This window comes from Primulina tabacum, chromosome 1 (genome assembly GCF_025594145.1).
Source record: "Primulina tabacum isolate GXHZ01 chromosome 1, ASM2559414v2, whole genome shotgun sequence".
Taxonomy (NCBI): Eukaryota; Viridiplantae; Streptophyta; class Magnoliopsida; order Lamiales; family Gesneriaceae; genus Primulina; species Primulina tabacum.
The window spans coordinates 2,119,687-2,140,739 of NC_134550.1; the positions used below are offsets into that span (position 1 = coordinate 2,119,687).

A 21,053-nucleotide genomic window follows, 5' to 3' on the forward strand; every position below is an offset into this window, starting at 1 on the left:
ATTACACGGGTTTGGTCAATCCCAAGATACGTCTCACCGAGATAGAGTTAAGAGAGCTTTTAAATATTGTCAAATGATTGACCAAAACATGTTCACCTGACCATTTTAAAAACTTGTTAGGAAACAAAAATTAATACTAGGGTGAGACTAATTCAAACAATTATTCACCATTCATGCACATGTAATTTCAAAATTAAAAGATCAATGTATGTACAACTAGGCTGGAAAAAGTCGTTATGACCGAAAGCCCAAGTTTGAACCGTAAAAACTTCACCCATTATATAACCAGAAATCCAAGGAAAATAAAGAAATCTGAGCGTAAATTTTCTTACACAAGGGATACATTTCTGTTGCGAACATTAAGGGCATCTGTCTGTATACGGACAGCCGAAGAGATTCAAATGCGGGTACCCGATATCGTATTATTTCCTTGTTTGGCAAAGTGGGGTTACCTTTCTCTTACCTTTTGTGATTATCGCAGGTTCTGTGTTCTCTGAATATAAAGCTGTTATTGATCTCAGCTTTCCTCTTCGGATATTCTTTTTGCCTCAAGGTTTAAAATTTTTAGCTTATTGCTTGTAACATCTTGTTTACTTTTCATTTTCTTACACATTTATCAAAGAAATCTTATGGTTTTTCCTTGAATCGTGTGACAGATTGGCGAAACTTGTTCCACCTCGAGTAATACTTGCGACGCAGGTTTGATCTGCGGCTCTTGTCCCGCGAATGGCAACACCCGGGCCCGATGCACTCGCGTTCAGCCGCTGATTCCCACCACCAAGGTACCCCATATATATCGTGTTTCCTGATCTTGATTGAATATGGGTTTGGATTTCTTATCTGGGTTTCTGGATCAGGTTAAAGGGTTGCCGTTTAACAAGTATTCATGGCTGACGACCCACAATTCGTACGCTCGGACCGGGTCTACATCGGGGACGGGCTCTGTTCTTTTGTCTCCCACCAATCAGGAAGATTCCGTCACCAATCAGCTCCAAGTAATGTGACGGTATTTTGATTTCATCGTTAGCTGAATATTTTTAAAAATTCGAAACTTTGCAGAATGGTGTGCGAGGGCTTATGCTTGATATGTATGACTTCAACGATGACATTTGGCTGTGTCACTCCTTCGGTGGAAATTGTTTAAATGTCACCGCGTTTGTAAGTTCGTCTGTATATTCCTTTCGAATTGTAGATTATTTATTTGCTTACGACCTTGTCAGTTATTTATATCTGCTACATGTCTTTTGATATGTTACAACCAGCAACCTGCGATTAACGTGTTGAATGAAATTCAAGATTTTCTCGAAAAGAATCCGACCGAAATCGTCACCATATTCATTGAGGACTATGTGACATCTCCACAAGGCTTGACGAAAGTGTTTAATGCATCTGGCCTGAGTCAATACTGGTTCCCTTTATCTGAAATGCCTAAAAACGGTGGAGATTGGCCGACGGTGGATGATATGGTTCAGAAGAATTATCGGTTGCTGGTCTTTACCTCTAAATCCTCAAAGGAGGCTTCTGAAAGTATAGCATATGAATGGAACTACGTGGTGGAAAATCAGTGTGAGTTGTAATCGTCCCTTGATTCGACCGTAAATTTAAAAACTTTAATTAACAATTGAGTGTCGGGCACTTTAAGAAACATAGATATTCACAATGTTGTCACCTGCAATGTTCGGTTTAATATACCACGCTGGTAGCTATTAGACAATGGCTGCTGTCCAACAAATTTACACAAGGCCAAAATCTTGAAATATGACATGAATGGATAACTGTGTTTCCTGTGTTGTGTTATAGGAGAATAAATATCTTTAACTTGCAGCATGTTTACAAATTACAAGGAGCTATTAATAAGTAATATTGTCAAAGTGCAGATGGTAACGGTGGGATAAATGGTTCTTGTTTCAGTCGTTCTGAATCATCCCCCATGAACACGACTTCAAAATCTTTGGTCTTGATGAACTACTTCCCAACGGATCCTAATGCAACAGAGGCTTGTGTAGACAATTCTGAGGATCTGGTTACTATGATGAAGACTTGTTATGACGCAGATGGTAAACGGTGGCCAAATTTCATCGCAGTTGATTTTTACCAGGTATAGGTACATACAGTACAAGTTACTAGATTTATTTTTGCGATCTGAAGAACTTTATGAACCCAAAAAGTATGATCAGATCCTTTCTCAAGTCTTTCTTGCTTTCTTTTGTTGCAGAGGAGTGACGGGGGAGGTGCAGCCGAAGCCGTTGATGAAGCAAACGGACATCTGACATGTGGTTGTCTCAGCATAGCCTATTGCAGGGTATGCTAGTTAGCCTTGTGACGATTTTTCATAATTTACATGTCAAAACACACATTTCTTGCATGTTTTTTGCAACATAAGAGTTATTGGACACTAATTTAGTCTAAGTAACTTATATGTGTACCAATTTTGGCAGGCGAATGCGACATTTGGTACATGTGACGTCCCCTTACTTTCGCCTCCACCACCGGCTCAATTACCTCCAGACGCCACCTCAGCACAAGATCCTGGAAGTGGTTCCTGGATTATCAGACCTCTCCGACTTCATCGGTTTATTTTGATAATTTCAAACATGGTTCTCTTGCTGTGTAATTCCCACCTGTTTGGCTACAATTCCTTTTCTATTTAAGAAACATACTGGAAATATACTGTTGGCTTGTGTGTTTTTGGCGGCAACCAGAGAGATATTTGTATGCTATGAATTTCACTGGGTCACATTTTTTAATGAACAAAATCTATTTGTTCATTTATTTACGTCTTTGCAATCTTTCTTTCACCTGAAACGAATATTATCATAAAATCGGGCAGTTTAAATTTTGGGTCACTTTGCAAGAATATAACCAGATGATCCTTACGTCGTCTCATTTTACAAGTATAGCCGTGCTCTGAGTTATAATCTTATCATGAATTGATTCAAATCATTTGGGGGATTATCTTAATCAATATGCGGGCAAATAAATACTATTAATTAACATAAAAGAAGGTCTTTTGTGAGACGATCTCACGAATCTTTATCTGTGAGACGGGTCAATCCTAACGATATTCATAATAAAAAGTAATAATCTTAGCATAAAAAGTAACATTTTTTAATGGATGATCCAAATAAGAGATCCGTCTTACAAAATACGATCCGTGAGACCGTTTCATACAAGTTTTTACCTTAACATAAAATAAGATAGTCATATATCAATCAAACCGGGATCTATAAAATATATCAAAAACTCATCTACAATGTACCATTTCCCCACACTATTATTTTTACAAGAAAATACATAATCAAAAATATTTATATACAAATAATTAGATACAAGATATATTGGTTTAATGTAATAAAATAATATAGTTACTTAAAGATCCATGGTATATACATAAAATTTTCTTATTACATATCATTTAACATCTTTTATTATAAAATTTAGATTTGTGACATTTTTTTAAAAAAACTAGATTTGTGACACTTATTATATAGTTTTTTAAAAAAATGATCCTTATCGTATATGCTAATCCAAAGCGTCACATGATTCCCTATAATGGCCCGGTCAGACCCATCTTGGTTCAATATTTGCAGTCTGGCCCAAGTCAATTTAGCTTAACTTTCCCCATGGGCAGCGGTAAGTGAGAAAGCACTGTATCCATTAAACCACACTCCCGAAGGCATCCGGAAACAGACATGAAGGTTGGTGACCGCGGAATTCTATACAAAAAAGGAGCATTTTCCAGTATTTGGTCGTCCCTTTTTCTTTAATGCTGAAATTTTACAGAAGTTCGTATATCATCCCTCGTGCTTATGTTATAATCGCCCTTCAATTGTTTTCATGCGCATGACTTTTTGTTATAGAGTTGGACGAAATTCGGAAGCTAAAGACTCTGCAAGGGTGGCTCTGAAATCACCATGGTGGACATTGGGCTGCGAATATCAGGTCTCTTTCCTTGAGCTGTCTAAAGATTCCTCTAATATTGCATTGTCGTGGAGCAGCAATTTCTTGACCTTTTCCGTGTAATTGCATATGTCACACAATGATTGAAATACATCATTGTAGTTATTTTATGGTGTAGAAGATATTAGTTGCACCGTTACTGCCACTTACAGTGTATGGTACATTGGCAGATATTAAGTCCTACAATTTATATTAGAACTAAAGTCACATACATATTTTCTCGCTCCAAGTTTGTGCAACTGTTAGGAGGAAGATTGGTTTAGAGCCTCAATCTATGTTGTTGTTTGTGGCACGATGATTTTAACATGACGGTATAGGCTAATGTATGATTGAAAATTTGAAAATATTGGAGTTGTATCTAGTTGTTTCACTTGTATAATTTAGTATTAATTTCATTAATGAAATTACCTAAATTGATCGCAAAAGTAATCAATTCATAAATTGTTTGATTGCATGAGACTTTGCATTCTTTTAAGTAATATTAATGTCTTATCAAACATAAACAAAAAAGTAGAACAATTTTTTTTCAAAATTATCATTTGTTGGGTATAATCCAGAACAAAATATAAACATAATGAAAGTTTTCAAACAACAAATTCCTTCAGAATTGTCAATATCAAATTTTAATTAGTAAAAGAAAAGTATAATTTCCGATATTTGATTACCTGAATTCAAAGTTCTAAAATTCGTTAGACGTTAGTCGAACACTAGACCAGCACCTAGTGTCTAGGTGGGGACTAGGCGTTGCTAGACGGATTCAACGGTATTAACATAATAAGATGGAGTTTGGTGTGTTACGAGAAACCAACAAATCCTATTTTTTGTTGTATTTTGGTGTAGGGCCCTATGTAAAAATATGCTTTTCTTTTTTAATAAGGCATTTAATTAAAACTTAAAGTCCAAAAAAGTTTTTTAAGTAATTTTCATCCGCCTAAGTCTGCCTAGGCTGGCCGACTAACAATTTTTTTGGGGCAGTCGCCGACGCCTAGCGCCTAAGCGGCCTCCTAGGTCGATTTGTAGAACACTGTCTGAATCACTAGTTAGTGGAGATTATACTGAATAAGATGATGAACGAAGATTTATATTTATATATAAACTTCGTCCGTATATGGTTTTAAAAAATTGAATTCTTTTCTTTAAATTTTTGACCACAGACAATAATAGGATAAATATTGTTTTAGGTATGCATGTATGAAAAAAAAAAGATCGGGCCCCTTAGAGTATGGGCTCTGATGTCGACCGACTCATGAGACTCGCCTCAAGTACGAGTCTGATTGCTGCTTCCATCTTCAATATTTGGCACTCTTGATCCTATGTTCATTTTGATACCGATACATGCGTAATATTTTGATTTTATTCTCGTTAGAAAGTTGCTAACTTAGCTCAATGGGAGGATGAGCAAATCGAGTACATTAAAGAGAAGGTTACAGCCTAGGGGAGGCAAGAAGATTTGAAAACGGGGGAGGAAGCCGCTCAAGTTTGGTCATGAGCGATGGATGATTCGTTTTCGTTTAATCGATCGAGCATCCTCTTTCTTATGCGTGACAAACCTGCTTATCTGCCTGCAGGTTGCATTGGATGAGGCTGCCTTTTTATTGGATCTAGCTTCAGTTGAAGGGACTTGGGATGAGTCTTTGGAGAGAATTGCCGAATGCTATACAGAGAAGCCGAGCTCAAAGATATTGCGAAATTCTTACTTCACAGAGATTGATGTTGAATGTAGGCATAAAAATTTTCTGCGCCTGTATTATTCCGAGATTATTTGTATATCGAATTTTGCTATTGCTGCCAAATTATAGTTTCCAAGAGCCAACAAGAAGGAATATATGTTGCAAGCTTATTGTTCTTACTTCGCATTGCATGTGTGTTGGTGTTCAAAAAAGAATTGTTACAATATGTTGGATAAACCTTTAATTTATGTAAATTAGAAAGAATAGGAAGATGTCTTATTTTAGAGCATCTTCCAAAGCTATGCAACTTTTTGCTTGAGAGAATTGGTGTAGTCCCCCCTATCATTTATTGTCTGTTTTTATTTTAAACAAACAGATAAGTCCACCAAACCCCGTCATGTTACCCGCTGTGGGAGGAAATTTGTGTTAGACGGTCTCACAGGTCGTATTTTGTGAGACAGATCTCTTATTTGGGTCATTCATGAAAAAATATTACTTTTTATGCTAAGAGTATTACTTTTATTGTGAATATCGATAGATTGACCCGTCTCACAAATAAAGATTAGTGAGACCGTCTCACAAGAGACCTACTCCTGTTATGAAGGCCGAGTTTGGATTGAGTTATTCGAATTTAAAGATTTTAAATTCTTATTTTCGCTCCATCCATTGTAAGTTTAATTTCTTGTAGGAATAAATGTAATATATTTTGATTTTTTTATATTTGATGTCATTCGAAATTCAATTTTTAAATACTCATTTTTATGCTTATACCGTGAACATCACATATTATCACAGAACAAGTTTCAAATACATTCTCGTGCAAACTGTAAAATCAATTATAAATTTAGCGAAAATTCCCATTCTAAATTTTTATGCGTCTTAATTTAAGAATGTAAGTGTTATTAAATTAACTATCATTTCAATTTATTTTTAATGATTCGATTCCTTCTTATCAATGATTCAAATCAAATTAATCAACCCATGGAACACCATATCGTAAAATAAAAAAATTATGTTCCATCAAATCATATGAAAAGAAGAGTCCGAGTGTCCCGACCCGTAAGCAATATTCTTGATGCCTACAGCCTACTTTTACCAAATTTCTTTTTAAAAAAAGTGGCACCATGTGAGACGATCACTTTTACAGTTGAGTTAACCAACATTTCAGAAATCTAGGTATTTAAGTTTGAAAGTTCTGAGTTTAAGTTTGGAAGGCGAAAGAAACCATTTTTCAGGGGTGATTCTATGAGTGACGATACACGGACATGGGTCAAGGCTCATGCTGTGCCATCATAACGAACCATGATCAGTAGTGGTTCATGGGTATGAGTCGAGGTCCATGTTGGTTCTGTCTAATGACCCATGATCGTTACATCAACACCCTCTAATGCAATCACCCCTAATTTTACATGTCTAATAATGTTATCCCAAGGGGTGGGCAATAGGTAAAACAATAGACGAAGTACCTAATTTTGGTAAAAATAAAAATTATGAAATGTAAATCAAATGCATAATAATGATTCTTACCCATTTGCACACAAAAAAAGTGTTGGGGGCTTTAACTTCTACATCATACTGATTCCCCAAGAAAATGTTGTCTTCAAATATTCTTCCACATATTTTATTTTATCTTCGGTGAATTTTCGGATAATAATATACATACCAATGCTTTCTATCCTCAGTTGTTACATTTTAATTACGACATCGGTTTTTTTTCGATTACATGGGGTGGGGTTTTTCACATATACTTTTTTTAAAGAAAAATTAAAAATTATAAGAGATCATAAATCTCGAAATATAACAATATATAATTAGTTACTTATCGAAAAATGATTTTTAATGGGACACTGCTTTTTCTTTAGCAGTTTTTTTAATACAAGTTATTGCGTTAGCACAGAGATTTACCCGGTTTTTCACGTCATAAAAAACATAAATTTTGTATTATGTAATGTTTCACCAATAACAATTTGTAAAATGCAAATATCATAATTTAGCTTGATTTTCAAGATATAAAAATGGGTTATTGATATAAACGTGATCAAACAATCATTTGGATTCCGAACATAATCAAGCTAAACCAAATCGCTGGTTTGGTTTTTAGTCCACCATAGTTTGGATCGGTTTTAAAATTAATCAAATTGAAAAAATTTGTTTGTTACAAAGTTTAGATTAAAAAATTCAAATCAAACTGAACTAAACCGATTTTATAGAGATAATTTTTGTAATAATAGGTGAATTTTAAATAATTTTTAGTTTTATATTTTATCATTTTGATAATATGATATATAGAACTATAATGGATTACAATTGTTTAAACTGACTAATTTTATAAGTCCAAAAAATGTCCATTAACTTATAAGCCTATAATAACCCACCAAGTCTTAATTTTTAACTCTAAATTAAACTTAGCGAAATTTGTATTTCAAGAATTTATATTTCTTAATACAATTAACTTTAAAAAAATAAAATTTACCATACACTTTATAAATATTTTCAATTTTTTAAATTAAAGTAATTCTTAAATTAACCAAATCAGACATGATGTTCATATAATCTATATCGCCAACACTGATGAATGATTTCAGGGGAAAAAATTTAGAGTATGTTTTTTTTGAGATGGTCTCACGAATCTTTATCTGTAAGACGTGTCAACTTATCGATATTCACATAAAAAGTAATACTCTTAGAATAAAAAATAATATTTTTTTATTGATGACCCAAATAAGATATATCACAAAATATGACTTGTGAGACCGTCTCACACAAGTTTTTGTCAAAAATTTTAGGATCAAAGTCAGAACCTCATAAGTGACTTGCTCAAATTACGGGGCTTAATGCATGAAACCATACTCTATCTATATATACCGTCAAAGAGATATTAGTCAATGAATTAAAAGACTGTAGTTAAATAATGTTTCGATAATTATAATATTCATTCAGTGAAACTCATAAATATATAGCATAAATAAAAAAATGTATACACATAACACAATAAGAGATATTTTTTTAAGAGGAAAAAGTACACAATTTCTCAAAAAAAAAAATTGTTTTGAGGCAGGGGCAAACTTTATACATACATATAAAAAAATAACGTAAAATCAACACTAATTACTCTATATCTTTCGAGTTTAATAACATAGTTTTAACTTTTTATTTTGTCTATGCTCGGAAATTTTCATTAAGGAACACAAGATAACTAATATATAATTATATATATATTATGAATTATGATGATGGTGCTGACTAAAATTATATTTAAATGATTTGACGGGATTTATAAATGATCAATATGATACATCTTTGCATTTATTAAGTAGTAGGTTTCTTGTGAGACGGGCCAATCCTATCGATATTCACAATAAAAAATAATACTCTTAGCATAAAAAATAATATTTTTCATTGACGAGTCAAATAAGAGATCTGTTTCACAAAATACGACCCGTGAGACCGTCTCACACAAATTTTTGTCTTTATTAAAGGTATTCAAACATATTTATCGCATAGTCATTCGTCTCACACAAATTTTTATCTTTATTGAAGGCATTCAAACATATTTATCGCATAGCCATTCGACATATTTATCGCATAGCCAGCCATGTTATATATACCAACTTACTCTCATTTAAGGTATTTCAATGTGAATTTTGGGGAAAAAAATTAATATTAAGCTGAATAGTTTTTCTTAAGAAAAGTAGGGATATGGAAGTATGAAATATGACATCATATATAATATTCCGTTTGTTGTGGTAATGTAAGTGTTCATAAGATCTAAACTAATATTCAGAAGTTCAAACTTCATAATATGTAAAAATTTTACCAGAAATATCGATGATTTGTAGTTTATTGGACATAAATCTCATGTATAAGACATTTATGAATAATAATTTCCTACGAATTCGTTGGAGAATACGATACTCAATCTCAATAAACGATATAAAGGATTTTGGATTGTATTAAATAATAATTGAAGATTTTCGAGTTCGGGGATCGGAGCAGGTCTGACAGCATCTTATCCATACCCGACCTTAATTATGATAGTTGGTTGAAATGAATAAATTTATTGGTATATAGCTTATGATATTTTTATATGATAACGTAGTTTAGGATAAATCATTTCTAATATTTTCTATGATGTTTAATTTTCTAATTTTTATCTTCAATTTGTTTATTCTTCTCTAAAAAATTAGGTAATGCATAAATTCACCAAAATAATTCAAATTTGGAAAAAAAATACAATTGTAGGTGATAATAAGATATTTGAGTATGATGTGGATATCCGATCCTCTTATGAGTATGACGTGTAGATAAAAATTGAATACCCTACGATGATGTGGATATAGATGAATATAATAAATGATTATGATGACAAAGAATATGAAATTCTACCCGAATCAGAACCATTATCATCCCTAAAAATGATGTTTGGATTCAGAGCACGATTGTAACAATATCATACTCACATTAAAAATATAACATATTTCGAAGTTTTAAATTTTAGTGGAAAGCAATTAATTTTAGTCCATTAATTTATAGCCAAATCTTGTACATCTGAAATTGTGTTTTTAATAGATTATTTTATTAGCTTCAAAAAAAAATAGATTATTTTATTTTACGTTTGTTGCATACACAATACTATATTTTATTGGGTCTAGAATAGATTAGAAGCAAAACATGTATCTAGATATTTCGTAAAACCTAGTTTATTTAGAACGTGGATATAACCGACTTTGTAAGGCCAAAATATAACCACAAAATTTAGATTATTATATAAATAGAATAATAATTTGTTTTTATATTATTAAAATAAAAGGCGCATGATTCTCCATTCATCGTAATCCTCTTCTATTTTTTTTTTTTTTTTGACGAAAAGTGTCGATGTTAAACCAATTGCTTTATAAATGAATAATTTATTATTCAATAAAATAATACAATGACGTGACGTCACAGATGACGAAATTTTGGAAATACTTTAATATTTTTTTTCCCTGAACTGTGAATATTTAAAAGTCTTTGAGGATCAATTCTTCAAATCTTGACACGCTTATAAGATTATTATTTCAAGTTCATCTTCGGGATAACCAAAAGGTTTTTCTGTTATATTTTTAATAGAATGAATTATTCCACGCAGGTTTATATCCATCCTAAATATTTGGCTTAATAATACGAGTGTTGTATATACGTAATTTTGATATGTTAAACAATTAATCGTGTATATTTATCACTCTTTTATTGTGTGTATTATTTTTCTATTCTATGTTTAATCATAGAAAAATGGTGTATCACATTATCGATTATCAGATAAATGTATACGATAGATGTATAGTATATCAAAACTAATAATATGTATTTTTATATATTTGACACAATTCCATTATCACACTCATTTCATTCTAATAGATCGTTCTTCCCCCATGGTTCACCCTCCAAAAGTAAAATTGGATGCGATCAAAATCTATGCACACTCAGAATAGAACTTCGAGCCAAATTAATCATGACTGCTCGTCTTCTGGAATAAATCATGCAGATGAAAAGTCGAGAATGGTATACCTAAAAACGTTTGGATATTGATATCCTCGGAGAGACTCGGGTCATGGGTATTGGATGATCCTGGGTTATAGATTAGGTCATGACAAACTTTGGCCCAGTCCGATAATAATCGGACAAATGGATACCCGAGACATCATCTCTTCGGGCTATGAAAAGCCTAGGATTTCATTCGAATTTTTGGGTGATGGCAAGGGTTACCTCTATAATATGACCGCACTCAGTGCACAAGCAAGTGATACGTTATCTTGGTAATTATTACCGTCAAAATAATATGGATTTGACAGGACGAAAGGGACAGTTTGCCGTGTCAGAGAAGTTGGTGTCAGAAGACAGGATATGAACAACCATCTTGCTATGATTAGTAGGTGGACACTAAAAACAAGGTCATCATTGACTTTCTTCTATAAATAACATGTTTGTTTAACATTGAAGGATTCATGATTCACATATATACTGTCCACATCATGTACCCTCTAGAATTTTATACACATCATTGACATATTTTTCCTTTTGTTACGTTGGTTTTATTCGTTCACCTACTGACTTTAACATCGGAGTTACCACTCCGGACACCCCTTCGGTGTCCATTCACGTTTAGTTTAGACATATTTCGCTATGCTCTAATCCCTTATCATTCTCATAACCTGACACGGTGTAATTGCACACGCACCTCATACCCTTTTTATCCAGTCACATCACACACACACACACATATATATATATTCACATCATTACATATATATAAGATCCACTTAATTGACATATCCACTTTATTACTACTTTTTAGGGAAAAAATTTGATAAAACATTTAAAAAAAAATCTCATTCGGGACTGTGGAGTACTTATGAAAGCTTTGGAAGATTTAGGTTACGTCCCTCTCGTCATAATAACAACGCATGTGTCTTTATTGCTTTTGGCTATGAGAACTGATTCAAAGGACTTCTCCGATGCTGACAATTCATCACTATCCTCTCTAATCTCATTTCTCTTTTTAAAAAAATTACAAGTTTTAAAAAACTTTCTTGATTCTTGATTTTCACTTCTATCTTCTAAACGTAATGAAATCAATTTCAGTTAAAAAAAAAATTAGACTTTTCACAAAAATTTAAAAAATATTGAGAAAAATACAATTTATAAACTCTTTTTTTAGGAGAAATTTCATTAACAATATCACAAGTCTTCACGCAATGGCCTGATACACAAGGTAGTTGATTCAACAATTATTTTATCATTATTCAATTCATTTATAAAATGATCACGTGTTTAATAAGAGAACATAATTAAAAAAAAAAAGAAAATATGATACTAAATATAGAAATTTTAAGCATAGTATTGAAATCTCTTTAGAAAATAAAGTTAACTAAAGAAAAGCTGCAAAAGCACTTCATTTTTGGTTTAATTATACCAGTTTTTACAGAGAGTCAGATAAACATATTCTTTTGACCAATGAAACTTGGAAAAAAAAAAGAAGAATAAAAAACACTCTATAGCGAAGCTCAACGTGCTAATCTTTTGCAGACTTGCAGAAAAAACGGTGGCCTTTCTTGAGTTTTCGGGGAAAATTTCTTCAAGAACAAATATATATATTTATGAGGGTCGCATAAAAGAATGGATCCCATTTTTCTGCAGCCAATTCTGGTTTGGTGGTGATGATATATTCTGGGCCTGTGGGAATCCTGATGATGCTGCAGCAGTAGCAAACACTTGAGCCTTATGATTCATTTGCCATTGCTGTTCATTTGTTGAGACATTACAAAAATCCACTCCTCCCCTGATTACATTCCTAACACCATTAATACTATTCGCGCCGCTCCCCGGAAAATACTGCTGATGATGAATCTGTCACGTGTTAATCAGTTTCAAGAAACATTACACACGAAGATGAACAAAATATGATCGAAGAATGAGACAATAAAAGGAGCGTACTTGATAATTCTGTTGGCTAAATGGTGTGGTGTACATTGGAAGCATGTGGGATTGGTTCTGTTTTCCGAATCGTCCGTTGTAGAGCGTCTCGCCGGAGGAATGCAGGTGTGTTTGGCTTAGAAGCTGCAAGGTTTCGGTCTCGTTGTATCCGTCTATTCGCTGATGATGAGCAGTTTCAGTTGAAGTCATTTGATGCTGGAAACTAAGCTGCATCTTTGTGATCATAATAGGGAAAAAAATTAACACCTTACAAGAAATTGTACGTATAAATGTCTATGTATTTATGTATACCTCAGGCCTCAGTCCATGGCGTCTCCGATCAACTTCGAATTGCTTGGACTCAGAGAGTTGATCTCTAAAACCCGATTCCCGACTCGATTTCGACGCTGAACTCCCCAGACTTAGGTCTAGATTGTAGTCTGTCGTTGCATTGCTTGGTGACACTATACACATGCAAGAAAATTCTCCAAGAGTGAATTCATCCAAATCCAATCAGAAAATACATACCACAAAAAATTTCGTCTAAAAATACCTGCTGATTTCATTTCTTCTTCATAAATGCTGGGATCAAAATTCGTAACAGCTTCCTTCCCATTACATTTTATGGCGGCTTTATCGTAAGCCCTATTCAAATTTAAAAAAAGCTCCCAAAGTTAATAGATTCGTCTATATTAATAAATTTCGGGAAAAAAAATCATGATTTTATCATCAAATTACTTGCAACTGTTGTAAAAATTATTTGTTATTAATTCCTAGCATGCACTTGGCCTCTTATCAAATATGTTGTCGGTCAAATTTAAGATAATATTAACAAAACGTAAAAAAACCCACCTGGCAGCTTCGACTTCTGTGTCGAAAAGACCCAAATAAACGTATCTGCTTCAACAAAAGCAAGAAATAAACTCATAATCCCAGTATTAAGTATATTAAATAAGGATTAGCCAGCCAATAAACATAATCCCAAACGAGGGTTTTTAAGCATAACCATTAACTCAATTATACAATTAAAAATAAAAATAAAAAGGGTTACTTTTTCCCTAGAAATTGGCCCATTCTTGCTTCCCATCTACCACATTTGTGTAAAGTAACACCTCGATACTTAGAACTCCCTCTTGGATAACCAGTGCTCTGTCGCCTCAGCACATGCACAAATTCCTCCTTCGTTAAATTGCTGATCTGTAATTTAATTAATGAAATGAAACTTTCATAGACAAATCTTTTCGATACTGTTGTTAAACAAGAAAAGACACTGTACAAAATAAGGTATTTTAATTTAATTTTACAAGCGACTTGCCTGTTTTAAGTCATCTTCGTAATCTTCCAGGCTAAAGTTTATGTCTGCTTCAACTCCTCTGAATTTAATGGCTGCCTTATCATATGCGCTGCGGTACAATTACATTTCAGATGTCGTTTCTGAAGATTTTTGTTCGAAGTAGTTCTGAAAATTTATGTTAGAAGAATTATGATGATGAAGATCAACTCACCGAGCTGCTGCATGCGCTGTATCGAATCCACCTAACACAAATTAAATGCACGAAAGATGAATATAGTTCATTAATTTCAATGATTTTGCAGATTAGTTAGTGATGAAAATAATGTTTTCCAAGAAGAAAACCAACCTAGATAGACTTGTTTTCCGCAATCCCTGATCCAAGAAGAGAAATTATAAGTGAATAAAAAATGAAAAAGAAGAGATTTTTAATAAAGATGGGTATAACCAGATGTGGGATTCCCAGCGGCCAGTTCTCCGATAGAAAGTGACTCCGCGGTACTGGGAGCTCCGGGACCTGGGTCCACGGCGGCTCTTCTTCTGAGGCTGAGAAACCTCAATCGTAGAATTTCCCGCGGCGGCGCCGTCGCTGGCTTCGAACTGGCAGAATTTAACTCCAACCCAGTGGGACGTGGGGATGTTGGTAAGTTCACCTCTCATTCCCGACTCATCCACCGGGAAGAACTGCCGCGTCACCGGCGGAGATCCCGCACCGGCGTCACCATCTTTAAGATCATTAGCCAAACAGAATCCAAAGATTCTGCTGTTCCTCTTCCTCCAGCCGCCCCTTTCAGCTTCCTCTTCTTCAGAACCGTCCTCGATAACCACCGCCGATGAGCTGGAATTCGACACGGATCCAACCCACTTCACCTTCTCGTCCGACCACCCCTCCGATTCCTCACCCACCCTCCGATCCGGTGAATCATTAAGATTCCACATTCCACAAACCACAAAAAAAAAATAAACAAACAAAAAATACGTAAAACACAACCACTGAACAAAACTACAGACGCCTTTCCCTCTACTATTTCTCGTAAGTCTTCCCCTCTGCTAAAATATCAAATAACTGTACACATACTCTGGAAGAACATAAAGAACCTAGAACCATAGAGTAGAGAAAAAAAGGCTTTTTCAAGAGAATTTCACCAACTGTTACGGTCTCCCATTTCCAACAGTAGGATTAGATCTCTCATAATCACCATACATCTCCCCCTATCTAAGTTTCCCGATACCCCATAGACAAGGTCTAATCACTACATGAATGGGGGTTAATTATAATAATCTAGCTAGAGCCTGTGAACATAGAGAGGGAGAGGCATCCTTTTTCGCTGCTACGTCAATCAAAGTCAGAAATAGTTCGAGGGTTTGTTTTATAAAACTCTTTCTATTTATATCACTCTGCTGTGCTGATGAAATTTACCATTCTCTTTCCTTAAAACTCTGTACGTACGTGTATGTATAAGTGTGTGTATAGTTTTGTACGTTTTATTACACTTAGCTCTACCGTACTGTAAAATCTATTCATCAAATTTTTGTTCGACGTATAACTAATTCCAAAGAAAACACAAATAAATCGGTTTTTAGGGTTTTCCAAACACATTTATTCTTTTTTCCTAAATTTTGAAAACAAGAGATTTAAAATGCTAAAATTATTACATATGAGTTTTTGTTGCCATTTCATTGCATGTTCCTTGAAATATCTTAATTATTATATTAATTTATTTTTCTCCAACGTAGTATATTTTTAATAGAAAATATGATATATAATATCAACACCACTTTTCATTAAAAAAAATTGGGTGGAAAAAGACAGAACTATCTCTATCTTACGCAACTTTCCGACGTTAACCAAATCGAAAAGCAATTGCTTCTCTCTCCAAGGTATTTTTTTTTAAAAAAAACTAATAATTATCCCTAAAATACCCAGAACCTACACTCAATGGATATAGTCTTACTACTCAATTAATTACCTCGATTAGCAAAACTAATATATTTTCTTTTTCATTCATTCATTCATTCCAAAACCCATCCAATGATCCAATCCAACCTTTGACGTAATTCTCCGCAAATCTCTATTATTCATTTTGCAAACAAATATCTATACAAAAATAAATATCTGATAAATTGGCAGTTAAATCAGTTTTAAGCCAAAATGTGAAGAAAGATCAAAACTAAGTTTTCGTGATTAATAATATATTAAAATCATTTCATTAATATAATTGTAACTACATCAATCAAAACAATAAATGAAGTAATATATAAAAATATCGTATTGTATAAAACAGAGGGGTTAAGATGGTAATATTGCGATCGGCGCTTCATATTGGCAGACCTGAACTTAAATTTTTGGATGGGGGAATAATGGAGAAAAATGACCACGGGAGAGGGGCAGGAGGGTTCCGGTCTCAGAAAAGGAAAATGGAATAATGACAAGAAATGGAAAATATAGCGAGAAATGTCGAATCCGACGGGGTACGCTTTGTTGAGGCCCACCCCCCACCTTCCCTCATTTGTCATTTCACCCATCAATGCCTGTTGTACTCTGTATTTATTCATCCCATCAACCCCCCACTCTCACCTCCCCGCGCGTGTGCTTACGTGGCTCTGTTGTCACATCTATTGTCTTAAATTACTCTTACGTCATCTTCGTACATACCGATATTTTGTTATAATCTGATTTTGTGTTCGAAATATTGTCTTAAAATTAACATCTTTTCAGCATATTGATGTAAAAATAATGGTTCTTCCTTATTTTTTTACAGAACAAATTTTCTATGAATTTATATCATTTAATCAACTATCGGCATTTCGTTTTTTTATATTTTTCCTCGCAAAATTGTGAAAACATTAGCATAATATGGTATATGATCGATAAAATTATAGTTAATTGTAATAGTACAATTCGATATTTTAAAATGTACGATAATTCAAACATAATGTTTTGATTATCGTATCTAATAAAAATAATTATTACACCCCGATATATATATATATATATATATATATGTTAATTTCAAATATTAGAATAGTAACTTATTTCGTTTTTTAATAGAAAAATTCATATTACTAGATCAACTATCATCGTTTCATTAACAATATATTACTTAAGAAAAATACTTTTAAAAGTACTATATATTTAAGCTGCTTTTATTTCAAGATAAGACTGTGTAAATATAATTTATAGAAGCAAATAATTGAATATGATATAGAATAGTTATGAATAAATAATATTTTATTTAATTTAACTGGTTGGGATTGTGATTATACTTATGATTAAATAAAAACAATTTTGGTACGTGACAAAATGAAGATGTCACACCACAAAACACCATATAAATATTAATGGGTAAATTTTTTTAGTGAGAAAGTTTTATGAGTATGTCTATATTCGTGAGATGAGTCAACTCGTGAAATGAGTTAACTCGACTCATATTTATAATGAAAAACAATATTTTTAGCATGAAAAATAATACTTTTATGAACTGAATCAGATATGAAATTAACACATTAAACAATCTCATAAGAGTTTTTATGAATATATTGAATAGACTAGCTACGAGTACATGTGATTTATTTCTTTTCAAAAAAAAAAAAAAAAAGGCACGAGATTTATTGAGAGCCAGTAAAAGAGTGTAAATGCATGGCCATAAAAACATGTGAATGAGGACTAAAATGGAGAGTCCATATTCAAATTTATGGGAATCATAATTTACCTCCATTAAGAAATAAATATTTTAACTAACATAGTGCAATTTTTCCCACCTCCCTCTAAATAATTCAGCTCCCATTGGACGAAGCCTTTTATTTCCATTAATAGTGTGGAGCTTTCTCATTATTCTTTAGTCTCAATTTAGCTGTGTTTTTTAAAGTTACACATCAATAATGTATCATAATATCAATAGGTGGAGAGGATTTTGTATAATTTGCCGTCTTTGGTGGAGCAAGTAATGGTTCTACCCTTATAGGCACTCTAAGTTATAATTATGTTCGGAAAACAGAATTTAAAAGATGACGATAATAATAATAATGAAAATAATAAAGTTACAATTATTTAATAACATGCAAACCTGGCTAGCATGTACATATTTTAGACACAGAAGATTATTTAAAGATTTCTATTGATATATCGAATGATGCGAATCTGCATGTCCGATCGAGATCTTGCGCGTACGTGTTTGTTTGTCGCGTGAAACAACTCACGGCATAGGTACAACGTATTGATATGTTCCATAAAATTTTTTTTTAAAATCTAAATATTTTGATGTGATTTTGAGCATGGAAGTTTATTGATGTTTTTTTTAGAATAATTCAAGCTAAAAATCGGTCACGTCTCGTCGGATACTAGATAAATAGTTTTAAAAAAAGTGCATTTTAATTGGGTACTCATATGTATTTGTATGCAAAATTGTGGACAAACTAATCAAAATATTTCTATGACGTAAATAAATAACTTTCAAAGCTAAAATACCTTATTTTTTCCCTTTAAAAAAAGTTGATGTCATTTATTTATTTGTTTTTTTATTTTTATTCCCTATTATAGGATATTAATAAGAAAAGTAAGTAAACTAACATTAATTCAAATTTTATTTTCCCCTTGTGGACCAACAGTCGGTTTGGTCCGATTTTACTCTACAATAGTTCGGTTTTTTGATTTTCGATTTTGAATATCTCTAGTTCAAAACCAAACCATTTTATTACGGTTCGGTTCGGTTTTTTTTGTAATACGGTTCGGTTTATACGGTTGGTTATATACGGTTAGCTAAAATTTGTTAAGAAATAAAATTATACGTCACTTTATGCCTTTAAAATCTAAATCATAATATACACATTAAAAAAATAAAAAATCAACTGGTGAGTGGTGAGAAAGAAGAGAAAACGATCGGATTAAAAACTGAGGGTTAATGATGCTAAGTTCCTAAATTTTAATAGGCACATTATACATAAAAATTCTTATACTTAACAATAATATGACCTATTATACATAAAAACCATATACTTAACAATAATATGACCGGGTCGGTTATTCGATTTTTTGGGGGATTAAAACTGAAACTGAAACGAAAAACCAAATTTCATAAATTTTAAAACCATAACCGACCGAAAAACCGAACCATTTAAACCGAATTATTCGGTTCGATCGGTTTTTCCGGTTTTTCAGGTTTTATGCCCACCCTTATGGACCGGACCACACACTCTTTAACCCATCTTTTATCTCTGAATGCCCAGTTTGGACATGGAATCAACCTAACTTGGGCCTTGCTTCAATGTTGGGATAAAAATAAGGGGAAATATCATCTTAATAATTTACAACATAAATAATTTATTAATTGGCATGAAAATTATTGTAAATAGCTTATTTATTTATTTAATGCATTTTTGTTATTGATAATATTACAGTACCCTGTTTTTTTAATAAGAAATAATATATTTTTTTATAATATATTTTGATTAAAGTTCTCATACTTACGCTGCACTAATTCTCATTTTCTTCGTAATTGTTATTGCAAACTTTCATTTACCAAATAAGATAGCCAATTGATCATATGACTCAAATTCTAAAATAATATATCTGAATTTAGTTTACTAACTGTTATTATTAAAGTACGTTTATTTGCGATTTTGATTATGAAAATATTTACAAAATTAAGTATTCTCGATCTAAAATTTATTACTCTCCGTCTTGAAGTTAAGCATACGTTACATATCGCTTTTCTTTGTTTATATATGTCATTCGAATCGGTTTTTTTTTTTTTTCCACCTATTCGATAATCTCTTTATACAATTAGGTCGAACTTAATAAATACATCGGTTCCTTTCATAAATATATCTGACCTAAATATCAAACTGTCTACACTAGAGAATCTCCCAGAATATTTTTAGGACGAAAATTGCAATTTTGGTTCTATATATTTGATTCCTAATTGTTTTGATTACTAATGTATCTTCTGATTTTGTAATTTTAATATTTTTTCACAGAAAACAGTGATGTTGTACTATACTCATCAGTGCCGCCATCAACAGCACTTCGGAGAAAATTCAAAAATTGCCAAAACAAATGTGACAGATTAAGAATTAAATTTTACAATATAGAAGAACAAAATCGCAAAGATATGTAAAATCAAAATATATTTTTCCCTATTTTTAGGTATATATTACTGTATTAGCTAATCTCATATCGACCATTACTGGATTGCCTAGCTCAATTAGCTTGTTAATTTATAATGTGAAGCTCAAGTTAACTATTATATTTGAGTTATAAAAACAATAAATAAATGAAACTTTGATGTTTCTGAAAATTATAGATTTTTAATCCCAACTGTATAGTAATAATAATAACTCACCGGGAATATTAATTTTCAACTTTTTCCGAAACAAAAACAAATGGGGAGCTATGCATTATATACAGAAGATAAAATATCTAAAAGGGCCAATGGGATTAGATGTGTAACTGAATTTTAATAAAATTGTCGCAAATATTTTCTAGTCGATAATAATTTCGATAGTAACGTTATAATTCCACTCTAGGTATCTCCAACATCTTGCTTTACATGCAAAAATGGGTTGCCATGCATATAATTGTTTCACGTCATATAATTTATGAACTTTACATTATAATTATGGTGGTGCATTTACAAATTGTCGGAACATGAATATCAAGAAATTGATTAATTAAGGGAAAT

The 21,053-nt window shown here is 32.5% G+C and overlaps 2 protein-coding genes across 4 annotated transcripts; one reads left to right on the top strand and one right to left on the bottom strand.

Annotated features, from left to right (window-relative positions):
- Nucleotides 1–200: 200 nt before the first annotated feature.
- Nucleotides 201–5,954, top strand: LOC142556023 (PI-PLC X domain-containing protein At5g67130-like). 2 transcript variants are annotated; one of them, XM_075667338.1, is made up of 11 exons: nt 201–407; nt 482–553; nt 657–782; nt 858–995; nt 1,060–1,158; nt 1,263–1,566; nt 1,878–2,098; nt 2,216–2,302; nt 2,439–2,610; nt 3,861–3,942; nt 5,529–5,954. In XM_075667338.1, coding segments are annotated over exons 1-10 (1,392 nt in total). In that variant the 5' UTR covers nt 201–236; the 3' UTR covers nt 3,863–3,942; nt 5,529–5,954. The 2 variants fall into 2 exon arrangements, with proteins under 2 accessions (XP_075523453.1, XP_075523372.1); XM_075667257.1 differs by lacking the exons at nt 3,861–3,942; nt 5,529–5,954 and having other exon boundaries at nt 202–407; nt 2,439–2,668.
- Nucleotides 5,955–12,538: 6,584 nt separating this feature from the next.
- LOC142556133 (floral homeotic protein APETALA 2-like) lies at nt 12,539–15,757 on the bottom strand. 2 transcript variants are annotated; one of them, XM_075667530.1, is made up of 10 exons: nt 14,822–15,757; nt 14,723–14,748; nt 14,588–14,618; nt 14,398–14,485; nt 14,134–14,279; nt 13,935–13,979; nt 13,636–13,727; nt 13,395–13,546; nt 13,104–13,310; nt 12,539–13,016 (listed from the first exon to the last, which is right to left on the bottom strand). In XM_075667530.1, the coding sequence occupies exons 1-10, from the start codon at nt 15,310–15,312 to the stop codon at nt 12,765–12,767; spliced, it is 1,530 nt and encodes a 509-aa protein (XP_075523645.1). In that variant the 5' UTR covers nt 15,313–15,757; the 3' UTR covers nt 12,539–12,764. The 2 variants fall into 2 exon arrangements, with proteins under 2 accessions (XP_075523645.1, XP_075523569.1); XM_075667454.1 differs by having other exon boundaries at nt 13,104–13,316; nt 14,822–15,752.
- Nucleotides 15,758–21,053: the final 5,296 nt, after the last annotated feature.

Bases quoted from the DNA above. Each gene is read 5' to 3' on its own strand.
- LOC142556133 (XM_075667454.1), bottom strand. From the start codon at position 15,312: ATGTGGAATCTTAATGATTCACCGGATCGGAGGGTGGGTGAGGAATCG. The intron at 14,749-14,821 runs GTTATACCCATC...TTCTTGGATCAG, and splicing joins CGCTGGGAATCCCACATCTG to GGATTGCGGAAAACAAGTCT. The intron at 13,980-14,133 runs GTAACCCTTTTT...TTGTTGAAGCAG, and splicing joins GGCCAATTTCTAGGGAAAAA to ATACGTTTATTTGGGTCTTT.
- LOC142556023 (XM_075667257.1), top strand. From the start codon at position 237: ATGACCGAAAGCCCAAGTTTGAACCGTAAAAACTTCACCCATTATATA. The intron at 408-481 runs GTACCCGATATC...TGATTATCGCAG, and splicing joins CCGAAGAGATTCAAATGCGG to GTTCTGTGTTCTCTGAATAT. The intron at 554-656 runs GTTTAAAATTTT...ATCGTGTGACAG, and splicing joins GATATTCTTTTTGCCTCAAG to ATTGGCGAAACTTGTTCCAC.